Source organism: Pseudophryne corroboree, chromosome 7, assembly GCF_028390025.1.
Source record: "Pseudophryne corroboree isolate aPseCor3 chromosome 7, aPseCor3.hap2, whole genome shotgun sequence".
NCBI classification, from domain to species: Eukaryota; Metazoa; Chordata; class Amphibia; order Anura; family Myobatrachidae; genus Pseudophryne; species Pseudophryne corroboree.
Genome location: NC_086450.1, coordinates 98,817,879 through 98,838,882, shown reverse-complemented (window position 1 = coordinate 98,838,882; position 21,004 = coordinate 98,817,879). Strand labels below are relative to the sequence as shown.

Below are 21,004 nucleotides of genomic sequence, written 5' to 3'. Positions count from 1 at the left end.
GTGGCACTCTCCTGATTGGCTGTATGCGCGTCGGAGCTGTCAGACGTGCATTGCACAGCCCCCTCCATTATCTTCAATGGTGGGAACTTTGCGGTCAGCGGTGAGGTCAGCGGCTGACCGCGGGTATCCCCACCGCTGACCGCAAAGTTCCCACCATTGAAACTAATGGAGGGAGCTGTGCGATGCGCTGTCTGCTAGCTCAGACGCGCAAAGCCAATCAGGAGAGTGCCACGAAGGGATCCCCTGTCATTCCCCCCCCCCCCCCCCCCCCCCCCCGTATTTTGGCAACCAGGACCGGCTCAAAGAGCCCGAGGCTGGTTATGCTTAGGAGGGGGGACCCCACGCATTTTTTTTTCTGATTTTTACCCCATTCCATAAAAATAAAATAAATATATTTTTAAAAATATATAAATAATACTTATGCCTCCTAAATAGACAAACCAAGTACCTAATCCCATCTAATATACATAGATATGCTATTACCAATAAAAAAAAACAAAAAAAAAACACCATGTTTTTAAAAAATGTTATTAGATTCCGCCAGCAAAGTGTGGCGGATTGAAAATGACGAATTTACTGTCTAAAAGCACTGTTGTCGAATTTACAATCTTCAATTGAATATACTTTTGTCGAAATGCCGCATTTGTACCATTGCAGAAATGTTGAATTTGTCAAATGTCGAATTTCAAAAGTCCGTTTTTTGGACGAAAAGTACTGTATTGCATTGTCGAATTTTTTTGGGGGGCGAAAATGTCCCGTTTTTCGACATTTTCGGGAATTCGACCGCAATTGCATATACCCCATAGTCTGTGTAAATACTAAAGAAAAAAAAATCTTGTTTGATGTTATATATGCAGAGAATTCCTTTTCCTGTGACAAGTTTGCTCTTTTCTAATACATTTAGAAACGTTGCAGCATTCCCTTAATAATAACCATTTTTAGCCTGTAGTAAAAATGAGCGCTGACTGCTAATAACGTGCGAAAGATATTCCTTTTAATTGCTGGAACGACTTAAAAATATTATAAACTGTATTTTCTGCTGCCAAAAGCAACACATAACCGCATCCCGTATTTCCCCTGGTGCCATTTCTTTAGTGTTGCGCAGAAGGATAAATGTAATACTTGGAGGCATGGTGCTTATTTCTGCTGGTGTGTGCCTACTACTGAATCTGCCCATCCATGTGTCACAATAAAGGCATTAAAAGCAATAATTGCTGCTCTTAATAATGCCATCCGCACAGACCTGATCACTGAAGCCCTGATTAAGAATTGTATGTATATCAGACGCATCTGCAGCCCCATTGCGTGCTCAGAAATGCATGCACATTTCTGCCTGTATGAGTTGGCTGCATCTCTGCGACCTCACCGCCCCACCCCTCCATCCGCGTCTAAATGCATCTGTCTCACTATCAGTCCACACTTGCAACAGCACTGTCCTTTGTGTCTGATATCGGCCAGATTACTGCATACGCACAGCACTGAATAGGCCGCAGTTCTGTCTACACGTCAGCTATGTTCGAGCACCCAGCTGTCCCGAGTTACACCCACTAAGCCGGCAGTGGAGATGTGATTAAGGGACAGATTTATTAAGCTCAGTGAAGTGATAAAGTGGAAAGTGTTAAAGCACCATCCAATCGGCTCCTAACTGTCATTTTTCAAACCCAGCCTGTAACATGGAAGTTAGATGCTGATTGGCTGGTACTTTATCACCTTCCACTTTATCACTTCACCAAGCTTAATAAATCTACCCCTAAGATACATGCGACTCTGGGGAGATTTATCAAACCTTCTATAGAGGACAAGCGGAGGTTGTTGCCCATATCTATTAATTACATTCTGTAAAATGATAGCTATAATGTGGTTACTATGGGCAACATCACTTTTGTCCTCTGTATAACATTTCTCCCCCTCTGAGTCACCTATAGTGGCATATAATTTATGTATATATCAGTTTCCGTCCAAATGACTTAAACTATGCATATACAGGGTCTGATGCATGCGCAGATGCTAAAAATGGGCACAGTGGGGCTGATTCAATTTTATCCTGCGGCTACCACTAGAGGGGGCAAAAGGAGCAATTCAGTTGTTGCTCTGTTCAGACGCCCGGCAGCCACAGGGGTGACATTTTTTCTTGCAGCCTCCTGAGGTGTGAGAAGAAATGTGCGGTAAGTCAGCATTTTCGGCCATTTGTACGCCCAAAGCAGGACTTGAGGCTGGTTTAGCCATTTAATGCAGCTAAACCGTCTGTTTGGGCACAACATGCGCAATATGCATGTGCGCCCAAACAATGGAATCCTGACAATTGTTTGGCCAGCTATACTTTCCCGATTAGATAGGATAAATAGACACCCAAAACAATTGAATCGTCCCCAGTGAGCCTTACTACTACAGAAAAAACAATGTTCTGTGTCCTAGTGATGCGTATTATAATACTGCCAGAGTTAGCTATACACTTAGACAGAACTATCTTTTATTGTGTGTTGATATGTTGCACACGTGTGTATGAGATTGTATGCCTACTGTATAAAGATATTAGAAGTTTCTTCACGGTTCCAAAATCCATGTAAAAGCCCTCGGTTACAGACTTCTGGAGGTGCACGAGAGAGGAACGATAGGAATGTCATATTTTTCTCATTGGTTCTTGAAAATGAATTTAGTGTTGCTTCATGGCAGAAGATATTTCTCGTTCGTACATTTGTGCTTCTCGTGCCAAGCAGTCAGCGTATGCAGTAGCATAGAAAAGAGATCCGTTGTTGAAAGATAAGCTGCCAATATTCTCCTGTCTGTTTGAAATGTATCTGTCATGTTAATCAGGAAAGCCTGTTTTAAGAAAATGTTTTCCAGATTACAAAGGAGTTTATTATACGATTACTGCGCTTTTCTTTGATGTTCTGTAATGTTTTCCATTTGAGATGGGCCTCAGATTTACTCTGGAGAGTAACATTTGCTGATGGGCTGGGGAGATGAGATCTGTCCCCTCTAACCTTGTGCTTGTAAACATGTATATTTTACTGTAGACATAGCCCATCTGCCCTTCGAGATGACTTTACATTGCTGTTCTACAACAGAGGAAACGTGTTTAAATGCTTTGGCACGTGGTTTGTCTGTTTGTTCTGTTTTTTTATGTTTGGGGGTTTTTGAAATGTATTCGAATGATGCAACACTCAGACATGGTCATGGTTTGTGAGTGGGGGGGCTGAATATGTGCTTACCAGCCACTTATCATACCTAATCTACAGCTGGTCAATCTTTCAAGATTTATTGAATTACCACCTAAGAGAGAGTTTCCTGCACTGCTCTCACAGCCGCGCTGTGCAGAGGGGGTATCTCTCCTTTAGCTGGGGTGGTCTTTCTTCTGTATACCAGATGTTTTTATGTGTCGCTGACTTTCCAAAGTTTCTCACAGATGCATGTTCCTTGTGCATGGTATCGGACTTCACTTAAACTTTGTTTTATTTGACCACTTTAACTTGAATGCAGCGTGTTAGAATAACTTGCTTGGTGTCCTTGGTCTGAAATCAGGCATTTTTGGTTTTCTGGTTTTGTTTTTCTTACAAACCCGAAAGAGGCGATCTTTGGCTCTGCAGCTGTTTCTGCGGGGCACGCTGACCTAACACTGGGACATCTGTATGGGGCGGTTTACACAAGATGCTACATGAGAAATCTTTACTTGTTTATGGCCAAAGCAGAGTATAGCTGGGTAACTGATATATGATATATTGGACGATGCTGTGATCCGCAATGGATCTCAACCAGCATCTTATGATACAGTAGTGTGTACACTCAACTCCACCCAATTTATCGTTTGATGAACTTGGAGGTCACCTCATCCCTTTGGATGTTCTGCACATTCAATGGGACGATTCCACAGACAACGTGGTATTACTTAGCTGGGTACACTCCTAAACGACAGTGCAACCCAGTCATACACACTACACAATGGGGCAGATGTTTTAAGCCTGGAGAAGGGATAAAGCTGTGATAAGTGCAAGGTGATAACGCACCAGCCAATCAGCTCCAATATGTAAATTGACCGTTATGAGCTGATTGGCTGGTGCGTTATAACCTTGCACTTATCACCGCTTTATCACTTCTTTGCATGCATCATATGACAGCACATAATATCATTGTATGCGTCCTGTAACAACACCGTGGAATCATCCCATTGGACGTGAAGCATGTCAAAATAGTGATGGATAAAACTTATGTGTACTAGGAGTCTGTTGCTGCTGCATAATATTACAAGCAAGCATAAAGTAATATTCACTGGTTATCCATATTACAAGCTGGTTCTGAGGATGCACACAATGTACCACGGCTAAATACTTTTTGTTTTAGTTCTATTTTAAAAAGCAAAAACAAATTTCACTTGTGCTGTAATTTTAAGGTTTACATTAATGTTTATTGGGTAGAGCCACTTCAAAAAAAATATGATAAAATGTTGGTGAGAACTTGCGCTGATAGTGTACACAGTATAGCATTTTTACTTTTCTTGATTACATCTATTTGAAATACTTTGGAAAGTTGCCCGAAAGTAACATTTCTGCATGTCTAAGCGTTCAGTGAGGCCCAGTGTTATGAGAGCCAGAAACTGCACTGGGGTGCATTCACAAAACGGAGAGTCTGTCTAGCAGTGCTAAGTTCTTACTTATTTGGAAAACTATGTGATATGTTTGAGCAAAGTTATGCAGAGTTCTGAGAAATGTCTTGTTCACAACGTATTAATTTAGCAATATTACTACTAAGAGATTTGTCTATTATAGCGGTCTGCCTTGCTGCTGTGTTGGTGTCTATAGTTGGACGAATTATTCACTGAAATATAGAATACATTTCTCTGACGTCCTAAGTGGATGCTGGGGACTCCGTCAGGACCATGGGGAATAGCGGCTCCGCAGGAGACAGGGCACAAAAGTAAAAGCTTTAGGATCAGGTGGTGTGCACTGGCTCCTCCCCCTATGACCCTCCTCCAAGCCTCAGTTAGGTTTTTGTGCCCGGCCGAGAAGGGTGCAATCTAGGTGGCTCTCCTAAAGAGCTGCTTAGAGTAAAAGTTTTGTTAGGTTTTTTATTTTCAGTGAGTCCTGCTGGCAACAGGCTCACTGCAACGAGGGACTTAGGGGAGAAGAAGTGAACTCACCTGCGTGCAGGATAGATTGGCTTCTTAGGCTACTGGATACTAGCTCCAGAGGGACGATCACAGGTACAGCCTGGATGGGTCACCGGAGCCGCGCCGCCGACCCCCTTGCAGATGCTGAAGAGAGAAGAGGTCCAGAAATCGGCGGCTGAAGACTTCAGTCTTCATGAGGTAGCGCACAGCACTGCAGCTGTGCGCCATTGCTCTCAGCACACTTCACACCAACGGTCACTGAGGGTGCAGGGCGCTTGGGGGGGCGCCCTGGGCAGCAATGAAAGTACCTATGCTGGCTAAAAATACATCACATATAGCCCCTGGGGCTATATGGATGTATTTAACCCCTGCCAGGTTGTCAGAAAAACGGGAGAAGAAGCCCGCCGAAAAGGGGGCGGGGCCTATTCTCCTCAGCACACAGCGCCATTTTCCTACACAGCTCCGCTGCTAGGAAGGCTCCCAGGCTCTCCCCTGCACTGCACTACAGAAACAGGGTTAAAACAGAGAGGGGGGGCACTTATTTGGCGATATTATTATATATTAAGATGCTATAAGGGAAAACACTTATATAAGGTTGTCCCTGTATAATATAGCGTTTTGGTGTGTGCTGGCAAACTCTCCCTCTGTCTCCCCAAAGGGCTAGTGGGGTCCTGTCCTCTATCAGAGCATTCCCTGTGTGTGTGCTGTGTGTCGGTACGTGTGTGTCGACATGTATGAGGACGATGTTGGTGAGGAGGCGGAGCAATTGCCTGTAATGGTGATGTCACTCTCTAGGGAGTCGACACCGGAATGGATGGCTTATTTAGGGAATTACGTGATAATGTCAACACGCTGCAAGGTCGGTTGACGACATGAGACGGCCGGCAAACCAGTTAGTACCTGTCCAGGCGTCTCAAACACCGTCAGGGGCTTTAAAACGCCCATTTACCTCAGTCGGTCGACACAGACACGGACACTGACTCCAGTGTCGACGGTGAAGAAACAAACGTATTTTCCATTTGGGCCACACGTTACATGTTAAGGGCAATGAAGGAGGTGTTACATATTTCTGATACTACAAGTACCACAAAAGAGGGTATTATGTGGGGTGTGAAAAAACTACCTGTAGTTTTTCCTGAATCAGATAAATTAAATGAAGTGTGTGATGATGCGTGGGTTTCCCCCGATAGAAAATTATTGGCGTTATACCCTTTCCCGCCAGAAGTCAGGGCGCGTTGGGAAACACCCCTTAGGGTGGATAAGGCGCTCACACGCTTATCAAAACAAGTGGCGTTACCGTCTCCAGATACGGCCGCCCTCAAGGAGCCAGCTGATAGGAGGCTGGAAAATATCCTAAAAAGTATATACACACATACTGGTGTTATACTGCGACCAGCGATCGCCTCAGCCTGGATGTGCAGCGCTGGGGTGGCTTGGTCGGATTCCCTGACTGAAAATATTGATACCCTTGACAGGGACAGTATTTTATTGACTATAGAGCACTCTGGCATCAAGAGTAAGTGCGATGTCCATATCTGCCAGAAGATGTTTATGGACACGACAGTGGTCAGGTGATGCAGATTCCAAACGGCACATGGAAGTATTGCCGTATAAAGGGGAGGAGTTATTTGGGGTCGGTCCATCGGACCTGGTGGCCACGGCAACAGCTGGAAAATCCACCTTTTTTACCCCAAGTCACATCTCAGCAGAAAAAGACACCATCTTTTCAGCCTCAGTCCTTTCGTCCCCATAAGGGCAAGCAGGCAAAAGGCCAGTCATATCTGCCCAGGGATAGAGGAAAGGGAAGAAGACTGCAGCAGGCAGCCCATTCCCAGGAACAGAAGCCCTCCACCGCTTTTGCCAAGTCCTCAGCATGACGCTGGGGCCGTACAAGCGGACTCAGGTGCGGTGGGGGGTCGTCTCAAGAGTTTCAGCGCGCAGTGGGCTCACTCGCAAGTGGACCCCTGGATCCTACAACTAGTATCCCAGGGGTACAGATTGGAAATTCGAGACGTCTCCCCCCTCGCAGGTTCCTGAAGTCTGCTTTACCAACGTCTCCCTCCGACAGGGAGGCAGTATTGGAAACAATTCACAAGCTGTATTCCCAGCAGGTGATAATCAAAGTACCCCTCCTACAACAAGGAAAGGGGTATTATTCCACACTATATTGTGGTACTGAAGCCAGACGGCTCGGTGAGACCTATTCTAAATCTGAAATATTTGAACACTTACATACAAAGGTTCAAATCAAGATGGAGTCACTCAGAGCAGTGATAGCGAACCAGGAAGAAGGGGACTATATGGTGTCCCTGGACATCAAGGATGCTTACCTCCATGTCCCTATTTGCCCTTCTCACCAAGGGTACCTCAGGTTCGTGGTACAAAACTGTCACTATCAGTTTCAGACGCTGCCGTTTGGATTGTCCACGGCACCCCGGGTCTTTACCAAGGTAATGGCCGAAATGATGATTCTTCTTCAAAGAAAAGGCGTCTTAATTATCCCTTACTTGGACGATCTCCTGATAAGGGCAAGGTCCAGAGAACAGTTGGAGGTCGGAGTAGCACTATCTCAAGTAGTTCTACGACAGCACGGGTGGATTCTAAATATTCCAAAATCGCAGCTGTCTCCGACGACACGTCTGCTGTTCCTAGGGATGATTCTGGACACAGTCCAGAAAAAGGTGTTTCTCCCGGAGGAGAAAGCCAGGGAGTTATCCGAGCTAGTCAGGAACCTCCTAAAACCAGGAAAAGTGTCAGTGCATCATTGCACAAGGGTCCTGGGAAAAATGGTGGCTTCTTACGAAGCGATTCCATTCGGCAGATTTCACGCAAGAACTTTTCAGTGGGATCTGCTGGAAAAATGGTCCGGATCGCATCTTCAGATGCATCAGCGGATAACCCTGTCTCCAAGGACAAGGGTGTCTCTTCTGTGGTGGCTGCAGAGTGCTCATCTACTAAAGGGCCACAGATTCGGCATTCAGGACTGGGTCCTGGTGACCACGGATGCCAGCCTGAAAGGCTGGGGAGCAGTCACACAAGGAAAAAATTTCCAGGGAGTGTGATCAAGTCTGGAGACTTCTCTCCACATAAATATACTGGAGCTAAGAGCAATTTACAATGCTCTAAGCTTAGCAAGACCTCTGCTTCAAGGTCAGCCGGTATTGATCCAGTGGGACAACATCACGGCAGTCGCCCACGTAAACAGACAGGGCGGCACAAGAAGCAGGAGGGAAATGGCAGAAACTGTAAGGATTATTCGCTGGGCGGAAAATCATGGGATAGCACTGTCAGCAGTGTTCATTCCGGGAGTGGACAACTGGGAAGCAGACTTCCTCAGCACGACCTCCACCTGGGAGAGTGGGGACTTCATCGGGAAGTCTTCCACATGATTGTGAACCGTTGGGAAAGACCAAAGGTGGACATGATGGCGTCCCGCCTGAACAAAAAACTGGACTGGTATTGCGCCAGGTCAAGAGACCCTCAGGCAATAGCTGTGGACGTTCTGGTAACACCGTGGGTGTTCCAGTCGGTGTATGTGTTCCCTCCTCTGCTTCTCATACCTAAGGTACTGAGAATTATAAGACGTAGAGGAGTAAGAACTATACTCGTGGCTCCGGATTGGCCAAGAAGGACTTGGTACCCGGAACTTCAAGAGATGCTCACAGAGGACTCATGGCCTCTGCCGCTAAGAAGGGACTTGCTTCAGCAAGTACCATGTCTGTTCCAAGACTTACCGCGGCTGCATTTGACGGCATGGCGGTTGAACGCCGGATCCTAAGGGAAAAAGGCATTCCGGAAGAGGTCATTCCTACCCTGGTCAAAGCCAGGAAGGAGGTGACCGCACAACATTATCACCACATGTGGCGAAAATATGTTGCGTGGTGTGAGGCCAGGAAGGCCCCACGAAGAAATTTCAACTCGGTCGATTCCTGCATTTCCTGCAAACAGGAGTGTCTATGGGCCTCAAATTGGGGTCCATTAAGGTTCAAATTTCGGCCCTGTCGATTTTCTTCCAGAAAGAATTGGCTTCAGTTCCTGAAGTCCAGAAGTTTGTCAAGGGAGTACTGCATATACAACCCCTTTTGTGCCTCCAGTGGCACTGTGGGATCTCAACGTAGTTCTGGGATTCCTCAAATCACATTGGTTTAAACCGCTCAAATCTGTGGATTTGAAATATCTCACATGGAAAGTGACCATGATGTTGGCCCTGGCCTCGGCCAGGCGAGTGTCAGAATTGGCGGCTTTGTCTCACAAAAGCCCATATCTGATTGTCCATTCGGACAGGGCAGAGCTGCGGACTCATCCCCAGTTTCTCCCTAAGGTGGTGTCAGCGTTTCACCTGAACCAGCTTATTGTGGTACCTGCGGCTACTAGGGACTTGGAGGACTCCAAGTTGCTAGATGTTGTCAGGGCCCTGAAAATAAAGGTTTCCAGGACGGCTGGAGTCAGGAAAACTGACTTGCTGTTATCCTGTATGCACCCAACAAACTGGGTGCTCTTGCTTCTAAGCAGACGATTGCTAGTTGGATGTGTAGTACAATTCAGCTTGCACATTCTGTGGCAGGCCTGCCACAGCCAAAATATGTAAATGCCCATTCCACAAGGAAGGTGGGCTCATCTTGGGCGGCTGCCCGAGGGGTCTCGGCTTTACAACTTTGCCGAGCTGCTACTTGGTCAGGGGCACACCCTGGCTGAGGAGGACCTGGAGTTCTCTCACTCGGTGCTGCAGAGTCATCCGCACTCTCCCGCCCGTTTGGGAGCTTTGGTATAATCCCCATGGTCCTGACGGAGTCCCCAGCATCCACTTAGGACGTCAGAGAAAATAAGAATTTACTTACCGATAATTCTATTTCTCGTAGTCCGTAGTGGATGCTGGGCGCCCATCCCAAGTGCGGATTGTCTGCAATACTTGTACATAGTTATTGTTACAAAAATCGGGTTATTATTGTTGTGAGCCATCTTTTCAGAGGCTCCGCTGTTATCATGCTGTTAACTGGGTTCAGATCACAGGTTGTACAGTGTGATTGGTGTGGCTGGTATGAGTCTTACCCGGGATTCAAAATCCTTCCTTATTGTGTACGCTCGTCCGGGCACAGTATCCTAACTGAGGCTTGGAGGAGGGTCATAGGGGGAGGAGCCAGTGCACACCATCTGATCCTAAAGCTTTTACTTTTGTGCCCTGTCTCCTGCGGAGCCGCTATTCCCCATGGTCCTGACGGAGTCCCCAGCATCCACTACGGACTACGAGAAATAGAATTATCGGTAAGTAAATTCTTATTTTCCACCACTCACAATACAAAAATACAGGAAAATAAACTTATATCACTAGAGTGGGGATGGTATTGGGATACTGACAGCGGCAAACTGACACCTACTAGGTAAGTATGCTACCCCTAATCCCTAACCCTCCTTACCTGCAGCCTAACCCTAACTCTCCGTGGTGATGCCTAACCCTCCCCGCAGCCTAAGGCTACGGCCACACATAGCGGCCAATCGGGTCCCATTCAGTGGGACCCGCTTGGCCGGAAGGAGACTGCACATGGGACGCGGTCCCGTCGCCGCCGAATCCAACTGCAGCATGCTGCAGTTGAGCCGGATGGCAGGACGACGGGATTTCAAGATGAAGACATACATTTCACAGCCGCACTGTGTGCTATTGAAATCCTGTGTGTCACTGGCCGGATCCTGTTCTGCGGGATCCCGCAGAACAGGATCCGTGTGCACACACAACCCCCTCCTGGCCAAGTGGGTCCCGTTCAGGGTCCGCTATGTGTAGCCATAGCCTAACCCTAACCATCCCTCCCCGCAGCCTAACCCTAACCTGACCGGATCCCCACTATAATATATAAAGATTTTCCTTTTGAAGTCAACATTGTTAATTAGCACATTCTTCATTACATATAAAATGGGACATTCAACAATGCTTATCACAGGGAATTTATGCAAACATTAAGGGTCCGGCTCATCACTTAATATTGTAAATATTCTATTGCTGAGCTGCCCAAATTGGAAGTGTTTCGATCACAGACCATTGAGATATGTGCAATTCTAATGCGGCAGACTACTATCAAAGCTGAACTTGTCTGTGCCCATGTTTTGTACCTGTTTTACAAGTGTGCGCTGCCAAACCTTTACACATGTCCCTGACTTTGCCACTTGATGTTGTTGGCTTGTTGACGCGCACTGTGGCGGCCTTTGAATGCCATCATGATAGTTGTGCTGCTGGCATGTGTGAAATGCTAGTACACACTTGTCCATTTCTCAGCGTTCTGGGGTCTGCTTCTGCTTGTCATCATAACAAATGTAGACAAGATGTACGTATAATTTTGCCACACTGTTGGCATTATCCCTTCTTGTTAAGGGGCACGTGCAGAGTTGGCAGCAAAGAGAGTGTAATTTGCGTATTTCCGCCCAGATACACTTAGTTCCTCTTGTACCCAAGTTGCAAGCCAGTTATTTTATGCACAATAAATGTATTAACCATTAGTCATCAATTAAACTACAAAACTTTCTATAATACAGCAGAAACAACTCCCCATCTTGTTTTCCCCAAAAGCAAAGGGGTAAATTCATGTTTGTACGCCGATTATCACGCAATGGAGCGATTATCGGCAGACTACGCATGTGCTGCGATTGCAACGCGCATGTGTGAAGGTGATGCTGTGATCCGCTCACAATAAAGTTTTCATGGAAAAGTGATTGACAGGAAGTGACCATTTAGAGGTGTTAATGGGGAGTAATTGGGAAAACGCAGGCGTGTCATGGCCATTTTTAGGGCGTGTATCTGCTGATGGCTGCAAGCTCGTACGTGCAAAAACATGGTGTCTGTGCTGCTACTGCTGTGTCCAGTCTGCGTAGCCATAGACCAACACTTAGCCTCCATGTTCCCTGTATTTGCGCATAGTTTGTGATGGCTCCGGTGGGCATCTCTTCTCATTCCTTGGTAGCATCTTCACTTGCTAACATCAGCAGTTTTGTAGCCTAGAAAATCGCAATTGCGTACAAACATGAATTGGGCCCAAAATGTGCAATAAAACACACAAAACCACAGTCTATACCTGAGCGTCCACCAAATCCCCATTAGGCACCAGCAGAGCCTTTACAAATTGCCAAGTTCTTGCGACTGTCCTTATCCTAATCTGATATGTGCACATGCCCATGATAGCCCACAAATAATATTCCACGACACCCATAGAGTGGGAATAGATCCTGTGGTGGTCCCGCAGTGTGGCAAGCGTAGCGAGCCTGCAAGGGGACTGTTAGCGCTCGCCCCGCTGCCAGCATTCTGGCGGGTGGGATTCCGCTCTCGGGATATTGATAGCCGGCATACCGCCCGCTGGTAAAGCGTATGTAATCCCTGCATTGGGCCCTAAATAGTATATAACAGTGCTTCTGTTAGTAACTATAGGTCAAAACACTTGGTTATTGTGTGTTTTTTTATTTTAATTCTATAAATTAGAGGCTTACGTATATAAAACTAGTAGTTTTGGGGGGAGTGGTGGGACATGACACAATCCTCTCATTATAATGTGGGTCTAACTAGCATTCTAGCGAGGAAGGCATTTATAAAGGCTTAAATAATGGAAGTAATTTGTTTTTATGCACTTTTGTTACGAAATGTCTTTTTTTTTTTTATATTAGTGTGTTGTTTTTTTCTAATTCTAGGCTATACAGGTGCCATGAAGAGAACATGTTACTATTTTTATTGGGGTGTTCCTTTGGACAGTATAGGAAATCTTAGTTCCATGTAACACCTGCCTAGCTTTCCCTTCCCCTCTTGCACAATCCGTGCTGACTCTTGAAATCCTTCCCCTTCCCTTTGTGGAGAGGTCTATTTGAATGTTTCTGTATAGCTGTATGCCCCCCTATACTTTTCAAAGTGGGCAGAGCCCAGACTTCTTGAACCTTGGCCCGTCAGCTGTAAATGTAGGAGGGAAAGCATGAAAGGAAACCTTTTTGCTGTGTTGCAAAGGTAGAATGTTTGAAATGATTAGCATGCATGAGCTATTTTTATGCACATTTTAAGTGCTACTTAAGTGTTTCTTATATATTTGCGAATGCCCAAGAGGAGTGATTGGGTGCATTGAAAGTGGAATGCTCCAAATGTGTAGCTTTATGTATATATGGGATTTTATACATTTTATTTTTTCCACCTAAAGTGTATTTTTCCCCCCACTTTTGTAGATAATTTTTCTTTCTGATAGCTGTGCATTTTCCTGCATTTCTTTATCATCTTCACCCAAAGAGGAAGTGTAGGAAAAGATTACCTATAATGAAACACAAAATAGCAAACAAATGTTCTAATTAAAACAAACTTATAAGTATACAGTATATTGGGTAGTATGAAAGGGCGTGTCATTGTCTGATCATATGGTTGACAAAGGGATGCTTATGTATGTTCTAAAGAATGTTAAGCATGTCAGCATTGTGTCCTGCTCCCCCGTCTTCTGCTATACATATGTGGTTGCCATATGGTTTTGGTCTACGTTGCTCTATTTTACCAGATTTTGTAGTTTGTCGTGTGAGCGAAAACATTTTTTTTTTTTTTAATGTTCACTGCTCATGTAGTGGTCATTCTGTATGTGTCACACAACTGACCAGAGGTTTTCCTTTGAGAATACCGCATTGTGAACAAATCTAATCCCAAGTAGGGTGCTAAAGGCTGCCTTCTATCCCTTCCACAGGTTGCTGTCAAATGTGGGTCTTACAACTTTAATCATATGGAACTGTGGGTACATATAAATATCCCCTCCTTAAAACTAGGAACAGAGGGGCAGATGTATTAACCTGGAGAAGGCATAAGGAAGTGATAAACCAGTGATATATGCAAGGTGATAAAGGCACCAGCCAATCAGATCCTAACTGTTAATTTACATATTGGAGCTGATTGGCTGGTGCCTCTATCACCTTGCACAGATCACTGGTTTATCACTTCCTTATGCCTTCTCCAGGTTAATACATCTGCCCCAGAATTTGCCCCACTTATGTCATTGATTTCTAATGAAGTGATTGGCTGCATTACCATGAGCCAACCACTGGGGACTGGTGATTGGTGCATTATTACTGTTGCTGTAGGGCTGCAGAACAGTTAAAAAGATTGGAGATATCACATCTCTCCTGCTTTCATAATTTATCTCCCATCACACCAACCACTTGCCTCTGATACTGTAAACATCTTTCAGTAGCAGCTATTTCTCAGTTGTCTGGAACTATCTTAATTGCTTTGCTCCCTTGAATAATAATAATAATAATAATAGTAATAGTAGTAGCTTTAAAGCTTAAAGGAATTTGCTTTGTTTTGATAGGTCCAAATGCTCTGTGAGGGTCGATTTCTGTGTTTCTTGCTGCTCTGGTCATAAACAGATTGTATACTCACAAAATAATTGTAACACTAAAGATAGGGAAACAGAGATATTATTTGGTTTTGTTTTGGTTAAGAAGATATTTTTTTAATTAGCATTTATTTGTTATACATTAATTTAAAAAATTGCACTAAGCCCTAATTGATTTTTTTTTTTTTTTTTTCTGAATAGAGCAGTGGTAATTATGAAGATTTGCTTAAGAGGGCAAGCAGTGAAATTTTCATTGACCTTTATGTTTTACGGGTTAACAATGCTATGATTGGCGGACTTATTTGGCAGTAAAAGGGTGCAGGCTTCTCTGAACAATTAAATCTTTTTGTTTCCTTCTCTTTGAAATGCTGGGTAGTTATGTGCTTACAGTACAATGGAGTGGCTAATGACTCTGGATAATGGTAGCCAGACTGGTTTTCCCAGGCAGCTGTGTCGATGCCTGGGATTAAAGAGCCCATTTTACAGAGTAAAATAATAAAGTATATTATGTGTAAAATGTTTGTCCGTCCTCATCTCAGGAATCAGTTTCCTTTTTTTGTGTTAGTGTATTTTTGTCATGAGCCCCCCCCTCCCCACATAATATAACCAAATATATGGCCTTATGAAAAAATAGAAAAAAATATTTGGTTTTTCATATTAAATTTGTGTGTTTTTTTTCGTTTATATCGATCTACTACAGTACACGGCTGTGAACCCGAAGCTAGAGTTTTTTTATTTAGACAGTAAACAAATTGTGTTACAAGTAAACCGTATACAGCTTACTGTACTTAGTAAATGTAACTTGTTTCGAATGTAAGAATTTTTTTAAGTTTTACCTATAATTAACTAGAATAATTATATGGCTGGTTGACTATCCTAGGTATAGTTACAGGGTAAAAAAATAAATAAAAATGGAATACTTGTAAATGAAATTTATTTTAACCCCATGTGGGCAGTTTCTTGGCCAAGATCCTTTCCACCCAGAGACCATATGAAATATATTGACTTCACCTGGGCCCAGTCAATTATAGAATATAAAGGTATATTGAATGAAAAAAAACAAAATCAAAAAGACTTAATGGGCTTTTTTGAAAGTATTCGTCTGCATAGCAGGTTGGCTAGCTTTTCTCATCCAATCATGTCAGATGTAAATGTACAAAGTATATTTTTTTATTTTTTTCTGAATGTTCACTTTAGTTAACTGGATATCAATGTTAAACGTTGCAGTAGTCAGCGCAGTAGGTAAAGCTGGCCATACACTGCATTATAATTATGCAAACCAGCCGATCAAAATGACTGGTTTGGACGATGATCGCTCAGTTTATGGTACTGACGGGTGATCGTTCACAGCCTGAAACCGGCTGAAGAACCATTGGATCATTTGGGTTTTGTTTTCAAACCTGTCTGATTCACCTGTCTGTCGTACAGCCAACTTCAGGTAGTGGAGATCGGCTCCGTAGATTGTGTAATCGGCTCATTGCTGCTGCCCTTTTCCCTGTCGGCTGCACTGTCTAGCAGTGTAAGGACAGTTTTAAGAGATCAAATTAAGGGACAGTAAGAAAATATCTTTGTTTTACTGTACGTAATCTTTGAATGCTGTCTATATTTTATACTGGGACAACTCAAAACATCTGCTATAACATATATTTTTGGTAACAAAGCCTGGTATTTAGTGAACATCTTCACTTTGCTATTTGGAAACGATACACATTTGCACCAATATCACAGTTTGTATGCTCAGTGCCATTTTGGCAGAATGTGCAGCGTAAGACATTATATATCCAAAAAGAAGCCACTGAAACTTTCTTTCCTTCTTCCACCAGCTGAAGATCCATCCGAAAACTTTGTCAAGCTCAGAGACTTTGTTCTTGCAAAGCTTTGCCAAAACCTGCCATGTTTCTCGCCAGAAAAACTTCTTGGTGGGTTCAGTCAAGAGATGGTGACAGAGGCTCAGCAGAAACTGAAGATAAATAAGGTATTGTAATTCCGGCTGTGGTGACTTGGTGCGCACTCTATTTCTCTATACCCTGACATGTTGACTCTGACAAATTCCTAAACTAGGAACATGTTTTTTATTTTCTCTGCAAGAACACTACAGACACTATGCCATATGAGTATCTGAGTGTCATGGGAATTTCGTCTACTTTCCTTGAAATGCCGACAGCAGTGGGAAAGACATGAACTTTTACTTCTACTAAGGATGTAAAGAGTACACTATAAATATACTCTAAATATATACACTTTACATTCCCCTAAATGGGCAACAAAATATTGTGTGTTGGGACAACACCTGGATAATTGCTCAGGTTGTTACAGCCGTAATAAAGTTGCCAGAGGCAAATATGCAGTACAGTATGGTTGTGTGTATGTATACAGATGTGTCCTCCTACATCTAGCCTCAATACGCCATGCAGCCTGAGATGCCTGGCGCGAGTGAGCCGCCAGGTCCTGCGCATCTCTGCTAGCGTTGGGTGTCCTTTTTGCCGCAAATGCATCTTAATTGCAACTTGATGTGACTGGGACGCACCAAGAGACTGTGCTGATTAATTTGATATGTAAAGGGGGGTACACACGGAGAGATGTATGCTTAATTTCTCTTAGAAATTAAGCACGGATCTCTAAATGAGTATGCCCCATAGCGATGCGCGGCCCCGCACGTCGCTATCGCTGGTTCTAGATTGGCCTGCATGCAGGCACATTCTAGTTACATCGCTCACTTCACCACTGGGTGAAATGAGCGGCCCCCTCGCTCAGCACGCTGAGCGGGGGGAGAGATATGTGCTGAACGTTCTGTGCTAGATCGCTCAGCACACTTCTCCCCGTGTGTACCCCCACTTAAGACTTGTATATCTGTGTGGGACTGAGTCTGTATGCGGAGCACAACAGAATTTATATTGGGGAAAAACTGCAGCTGCTACATTGTAGCACTTTGTATACAGATTCAGAGACCCAGACGCACACAGTGTTGCATATCAAATTAGACAGCAGCCTTCTGGTGTGTTCTATCCGCATCGCATTACAACTAAGACATATATGCGGCATAAAAGACGTCCAAAGCTAGCAGAGTGTCACGGAACCTTGCGTGTGTAGATGTGCAGTTTGGCGCAACTGCAGCAAAGTTCTGTGAGGACACGTGTGTGTGTATGTATGTGTGTGTGCATGTATGTGTGTATATATATATATATATATATATATATATAATGACAAACAGTATATTTAAGGTGAAGCAACTAGGAAGTGTGTAGATAAAAATTGCTTTCCTGGCCCAGAATAGATACATTTCCAACTCATCCCCGATCCCATGTGTTTTTGCGCGATCGCTGGTCTGTTTTCGGCCAAAGAAAATGGATCTGATCTAATTGGATACTCGTCTTAATGACTGACATGAACGTTAATAAAATATAATATAAAGACACATTTACCAATATGCTGTATATCTTATGGAACATTTTCTAATCATTGTTTGTAGAGGGAGGTGGGATGGGGGTTTTAATTGTTAGTATTTTTGTTTCTTCATTGTAAAATATAACAGAATGTAAAATTAACACCTCTGTTACACATTAACTTATTTTATTACCAGCAACATGCAAGACGAGTTTACGAAATTCTTCGGCTCCGTGCTACAGACATGAGTGACCCTGAAAAATCCAAAGCTTACAGACTAGATGTCAAAAAGAGACTTGTCGGGCCATATAAGGTATTATACGTGTCCAAAGCGAATGTCAACTTGTTGGACTGTATAAACGTCTCAGATTTAGTACTTCTTTTGCACTTCTATGAAGTTTTTCAATGCCACACCAGTGAGATTGTAATGATGATCTGCACCTCTCACATCCAGTATGGGAAACAGGACATACACAAACCAGGAACATACAGGGTATATTAAATAAATGTAGACCTGAAAATGAAGGTTAGAGAGGGCCCTGCTCATGAGAGAGCCACTTTCTTACTAGAAATGAGTGGAGATTGAGACAGTTGTGAGGCTGAATTACTGTAAGAAGCTATAGGAAAGAGATCAGTTTTCAGGGATTGTTTAAAGGTTTGAAGAGTGTGTGGGCTTGGTACAGTATGTAACGCCATACGTGTGTTGCTGCACAGGGGAAATGTTAGACATGGGAGTGACAGGTGGCTAATGGAGATGAGTTGTCCCCAGTAGACAAGAGGGAGAGTATCATTATGAGATTTGAGATGTGTGAGGGGCGGTTTGAGGGATTTGTAGGTAAAGGTGGGTCTTGTGTTGCTTGTGTATTATTTTGCAGCTATGGAGGAGAAATCAGTCTTACTTCAACATTTAAGATGTTGGGTGTAGGAAATGCCAGACAGGAGGAGGATGCACTAGTTAAGAGGCAAGTGACAGAATGGAGAAGGGGTTCGGCTGCATGTTAGAAAAGGGCTTTTTACTCTAAGGGTGGGCTACACATCTGAACGACATGCAATTGGGCGGATGGTCAGGTTGAATCCCTTCAGCCCAGGTCATGCCCAATTGCCCAAACACACCAGCAAGATTTGATGAAAGATGGTACAGTCACTGTTCCGTCTTTCATTAATATGCACTAGGTCGCATGCGATATCTTCCGGTTGGCTGTGCAGCGTGACCGACAGAAAGATATCACATGCAACCGGGGAGCACTCAAATTGTGGGTGTACACGTATGATCTGACCGATGTAATGATATATTGCGCTAACATTGTTCAGGTGTGTACCCACCCTTACTCCTTTAGGCAGATTCAAGACAGAAAGACTTTTTGATATTCTTTTGCAGTCATTAAATATGCCTGCTCTTATCACCTATATATGGGACAATAACATATTAAATAGATTAATTGCGCAGTTCAGATTCTTGGGCTTCAATGTAAATGTCTTAAGCAATCACTGCATGGAACAAAAGCCAAAACTAATCTTTCTCTTACGTCCTAGTGGATGCTGGGGACTCCATAAGGACCATGGGGTATAGACGGGCTCCGCAGGAGACATGGGCACTCTAAAGACTTTAGATAGGTGTGCACTGGCTCCTCCCTCTATGCCCCTCCTCCAGACCTCAATTAGATCCTGTGCCCAGAGGAGACTGGATGCACTGCAGGGGAGCTCTACTGAGTTTCTCTGATTGCTGCCCAGGGCGCAGGGGGGGCGCCCTGGGCAGCAATATTAACCTCAAGGGGCACTGGCTAATATATTAGATACTGCGGAGGCAGTATATTGAAACCCCCCCCCCCCCCCCCGCCAGTATAAAGAATTTGAGCGGGACCGAAGGCCACCGTTGAGGGGGCGGAGCTTGATCCTCCAGCACTAACCAGCGCCATTTTTCTCCACAGCAAGCTGCAGAGAAGCTGCTCCCCGGACTCTCCCCTGCTGAGCAAGTACAGAGGGCAAAAAAGAGGGGGGGGGGCACATTTAATTGGCGCAGTGAGTGTATTATTTATTCTATAAGAGAGCGCTGTACAGTCTGGGATTTTATTCCAGTGTCCAGTGGCGCTGGGTGTGTGCTGGCATACTCTCTCTCTGTCTCTCCAAAGGGCCTTATTGGGGGCCCCATAATTGTATATCCCAGTGTGTGTGGGGGTGTCAGTACGTGTGTGTCGACATGTCTGAAGCGGAAGGCTCGTCTAAGTAGGAGGTGGAGCAGATGATTGTGGTGTCTCCGTCGGCGACGCCGACACCTGATTGATTGGATATGTGGAATGTTTTAAATGCAAATGTGTCTTTTATTAAATAAAAGATTGGACAGAGCAGAGTCCAGAGAAAAAACAGGGAGTCAATCCATGGCTTTGACTGTGTCACAGGGCCCTTCGGGCTCTCATAAATGTCCCCTGTCCCAGGTAGCAGACACTGATACCGACACGGATTGTGACTCCAGTGTCGACTACGATGATGCGAGGTTACACCCAAGGGTGGCCAAAAGTATTCATTATATGATTATTGCAATAAAAGATGTTTTGTATATCACAGAGGGCCCCTCGGTGCATGACACGAGGGTATGCATGTTTAAGGAGAAGAAACCTGAGGTAACCTTTCCCCCATCTCATGAGCTGAACGCTTTATTTGAAAAAGCTTGGGAAACTCCAGACAAGAAACTGCAGATTCCCAAGAGAATTCTTACGGCGTATCCTTTCCCCGCACAGGACAGGTTACGGTGGGAATCCTCGCCCAGGGTGGACAAGGCTTTAACGCGCTTGTCCAAAAAGGTGGCGCTACCGTCTCCAGAGAGAGACGCTGCGAGAGACGTTGGGCTGTTGGGTTCAAGAGCCAATGCCATGGCAATTTCTGCTAGGTGAGCCCTGTGGACCCGCCAATGGACGGATGATGCCGATTCAAAGAGACATATGGAAACTTTGCCTTACAAGGGTGAGGTTTTATTTGGGGAGGGCCTCGCGGACCTGGTTTCCACAGCTACCGTGGGTAAATCTTCTTTTTTGCCCTATGTTCCCCCACAGCAAAAGAAAACACCTCAATATCAGATGCAGTCCTTTCGGTCGCATAAGTCCAGAAGAGGTCGGGGCTCTTCCTTCCTCGCCAGAGGTAAGGGTAGAGGGAAAAGAATGCCTGCTACAGCTGGTTCCCAGGAACAGAA

At 44.5% G+C, this 21,004-nt stretch overlaps 1 protein-coding gene and 1 long non-coding RNA gene across 2 annotated transcripts in view; one reads left to right on the top strand and one right to left on the bottom strand.

Annotated features, from left to right (window-relative positions):
- Positions 1-21,004, top strand: part of HAT1 (histone acetyltransferase 1) — a 207,914-nt gene that overhangs the window by 181,059 nt on the left and 5,851 nt on the right. Inside the window, exons 9-10 of the mRNA XM_063933462.1 lie at positions 16,260-16,411; positions 18,017-18,133. Coding sequence (XP_063789532.1) covers positions 16,260-16,411; positions 18,017-18,133 — 269 coding nt within the window. The remainder of the gene's footprint in view (positions 1-16,259; positions 16,412-18,016; positions 18,134-21,004) is intronic.
- Positions 13,186-21,004, bottom strand: part of LOC134944690 (uncharacterized) — a 156,980-nt gene continuing 149,161 nt past the window's right edge. Inside the window, exon 5 of the long non-coding RNA XR_010181923.1 lies at positions 13,186-13,371. This is a non-coding gene — a long non-coding RNA (uncharacterized LOC134944690). The remainder of the gene's footprint in view (positions 13,372-21,004) is intronic.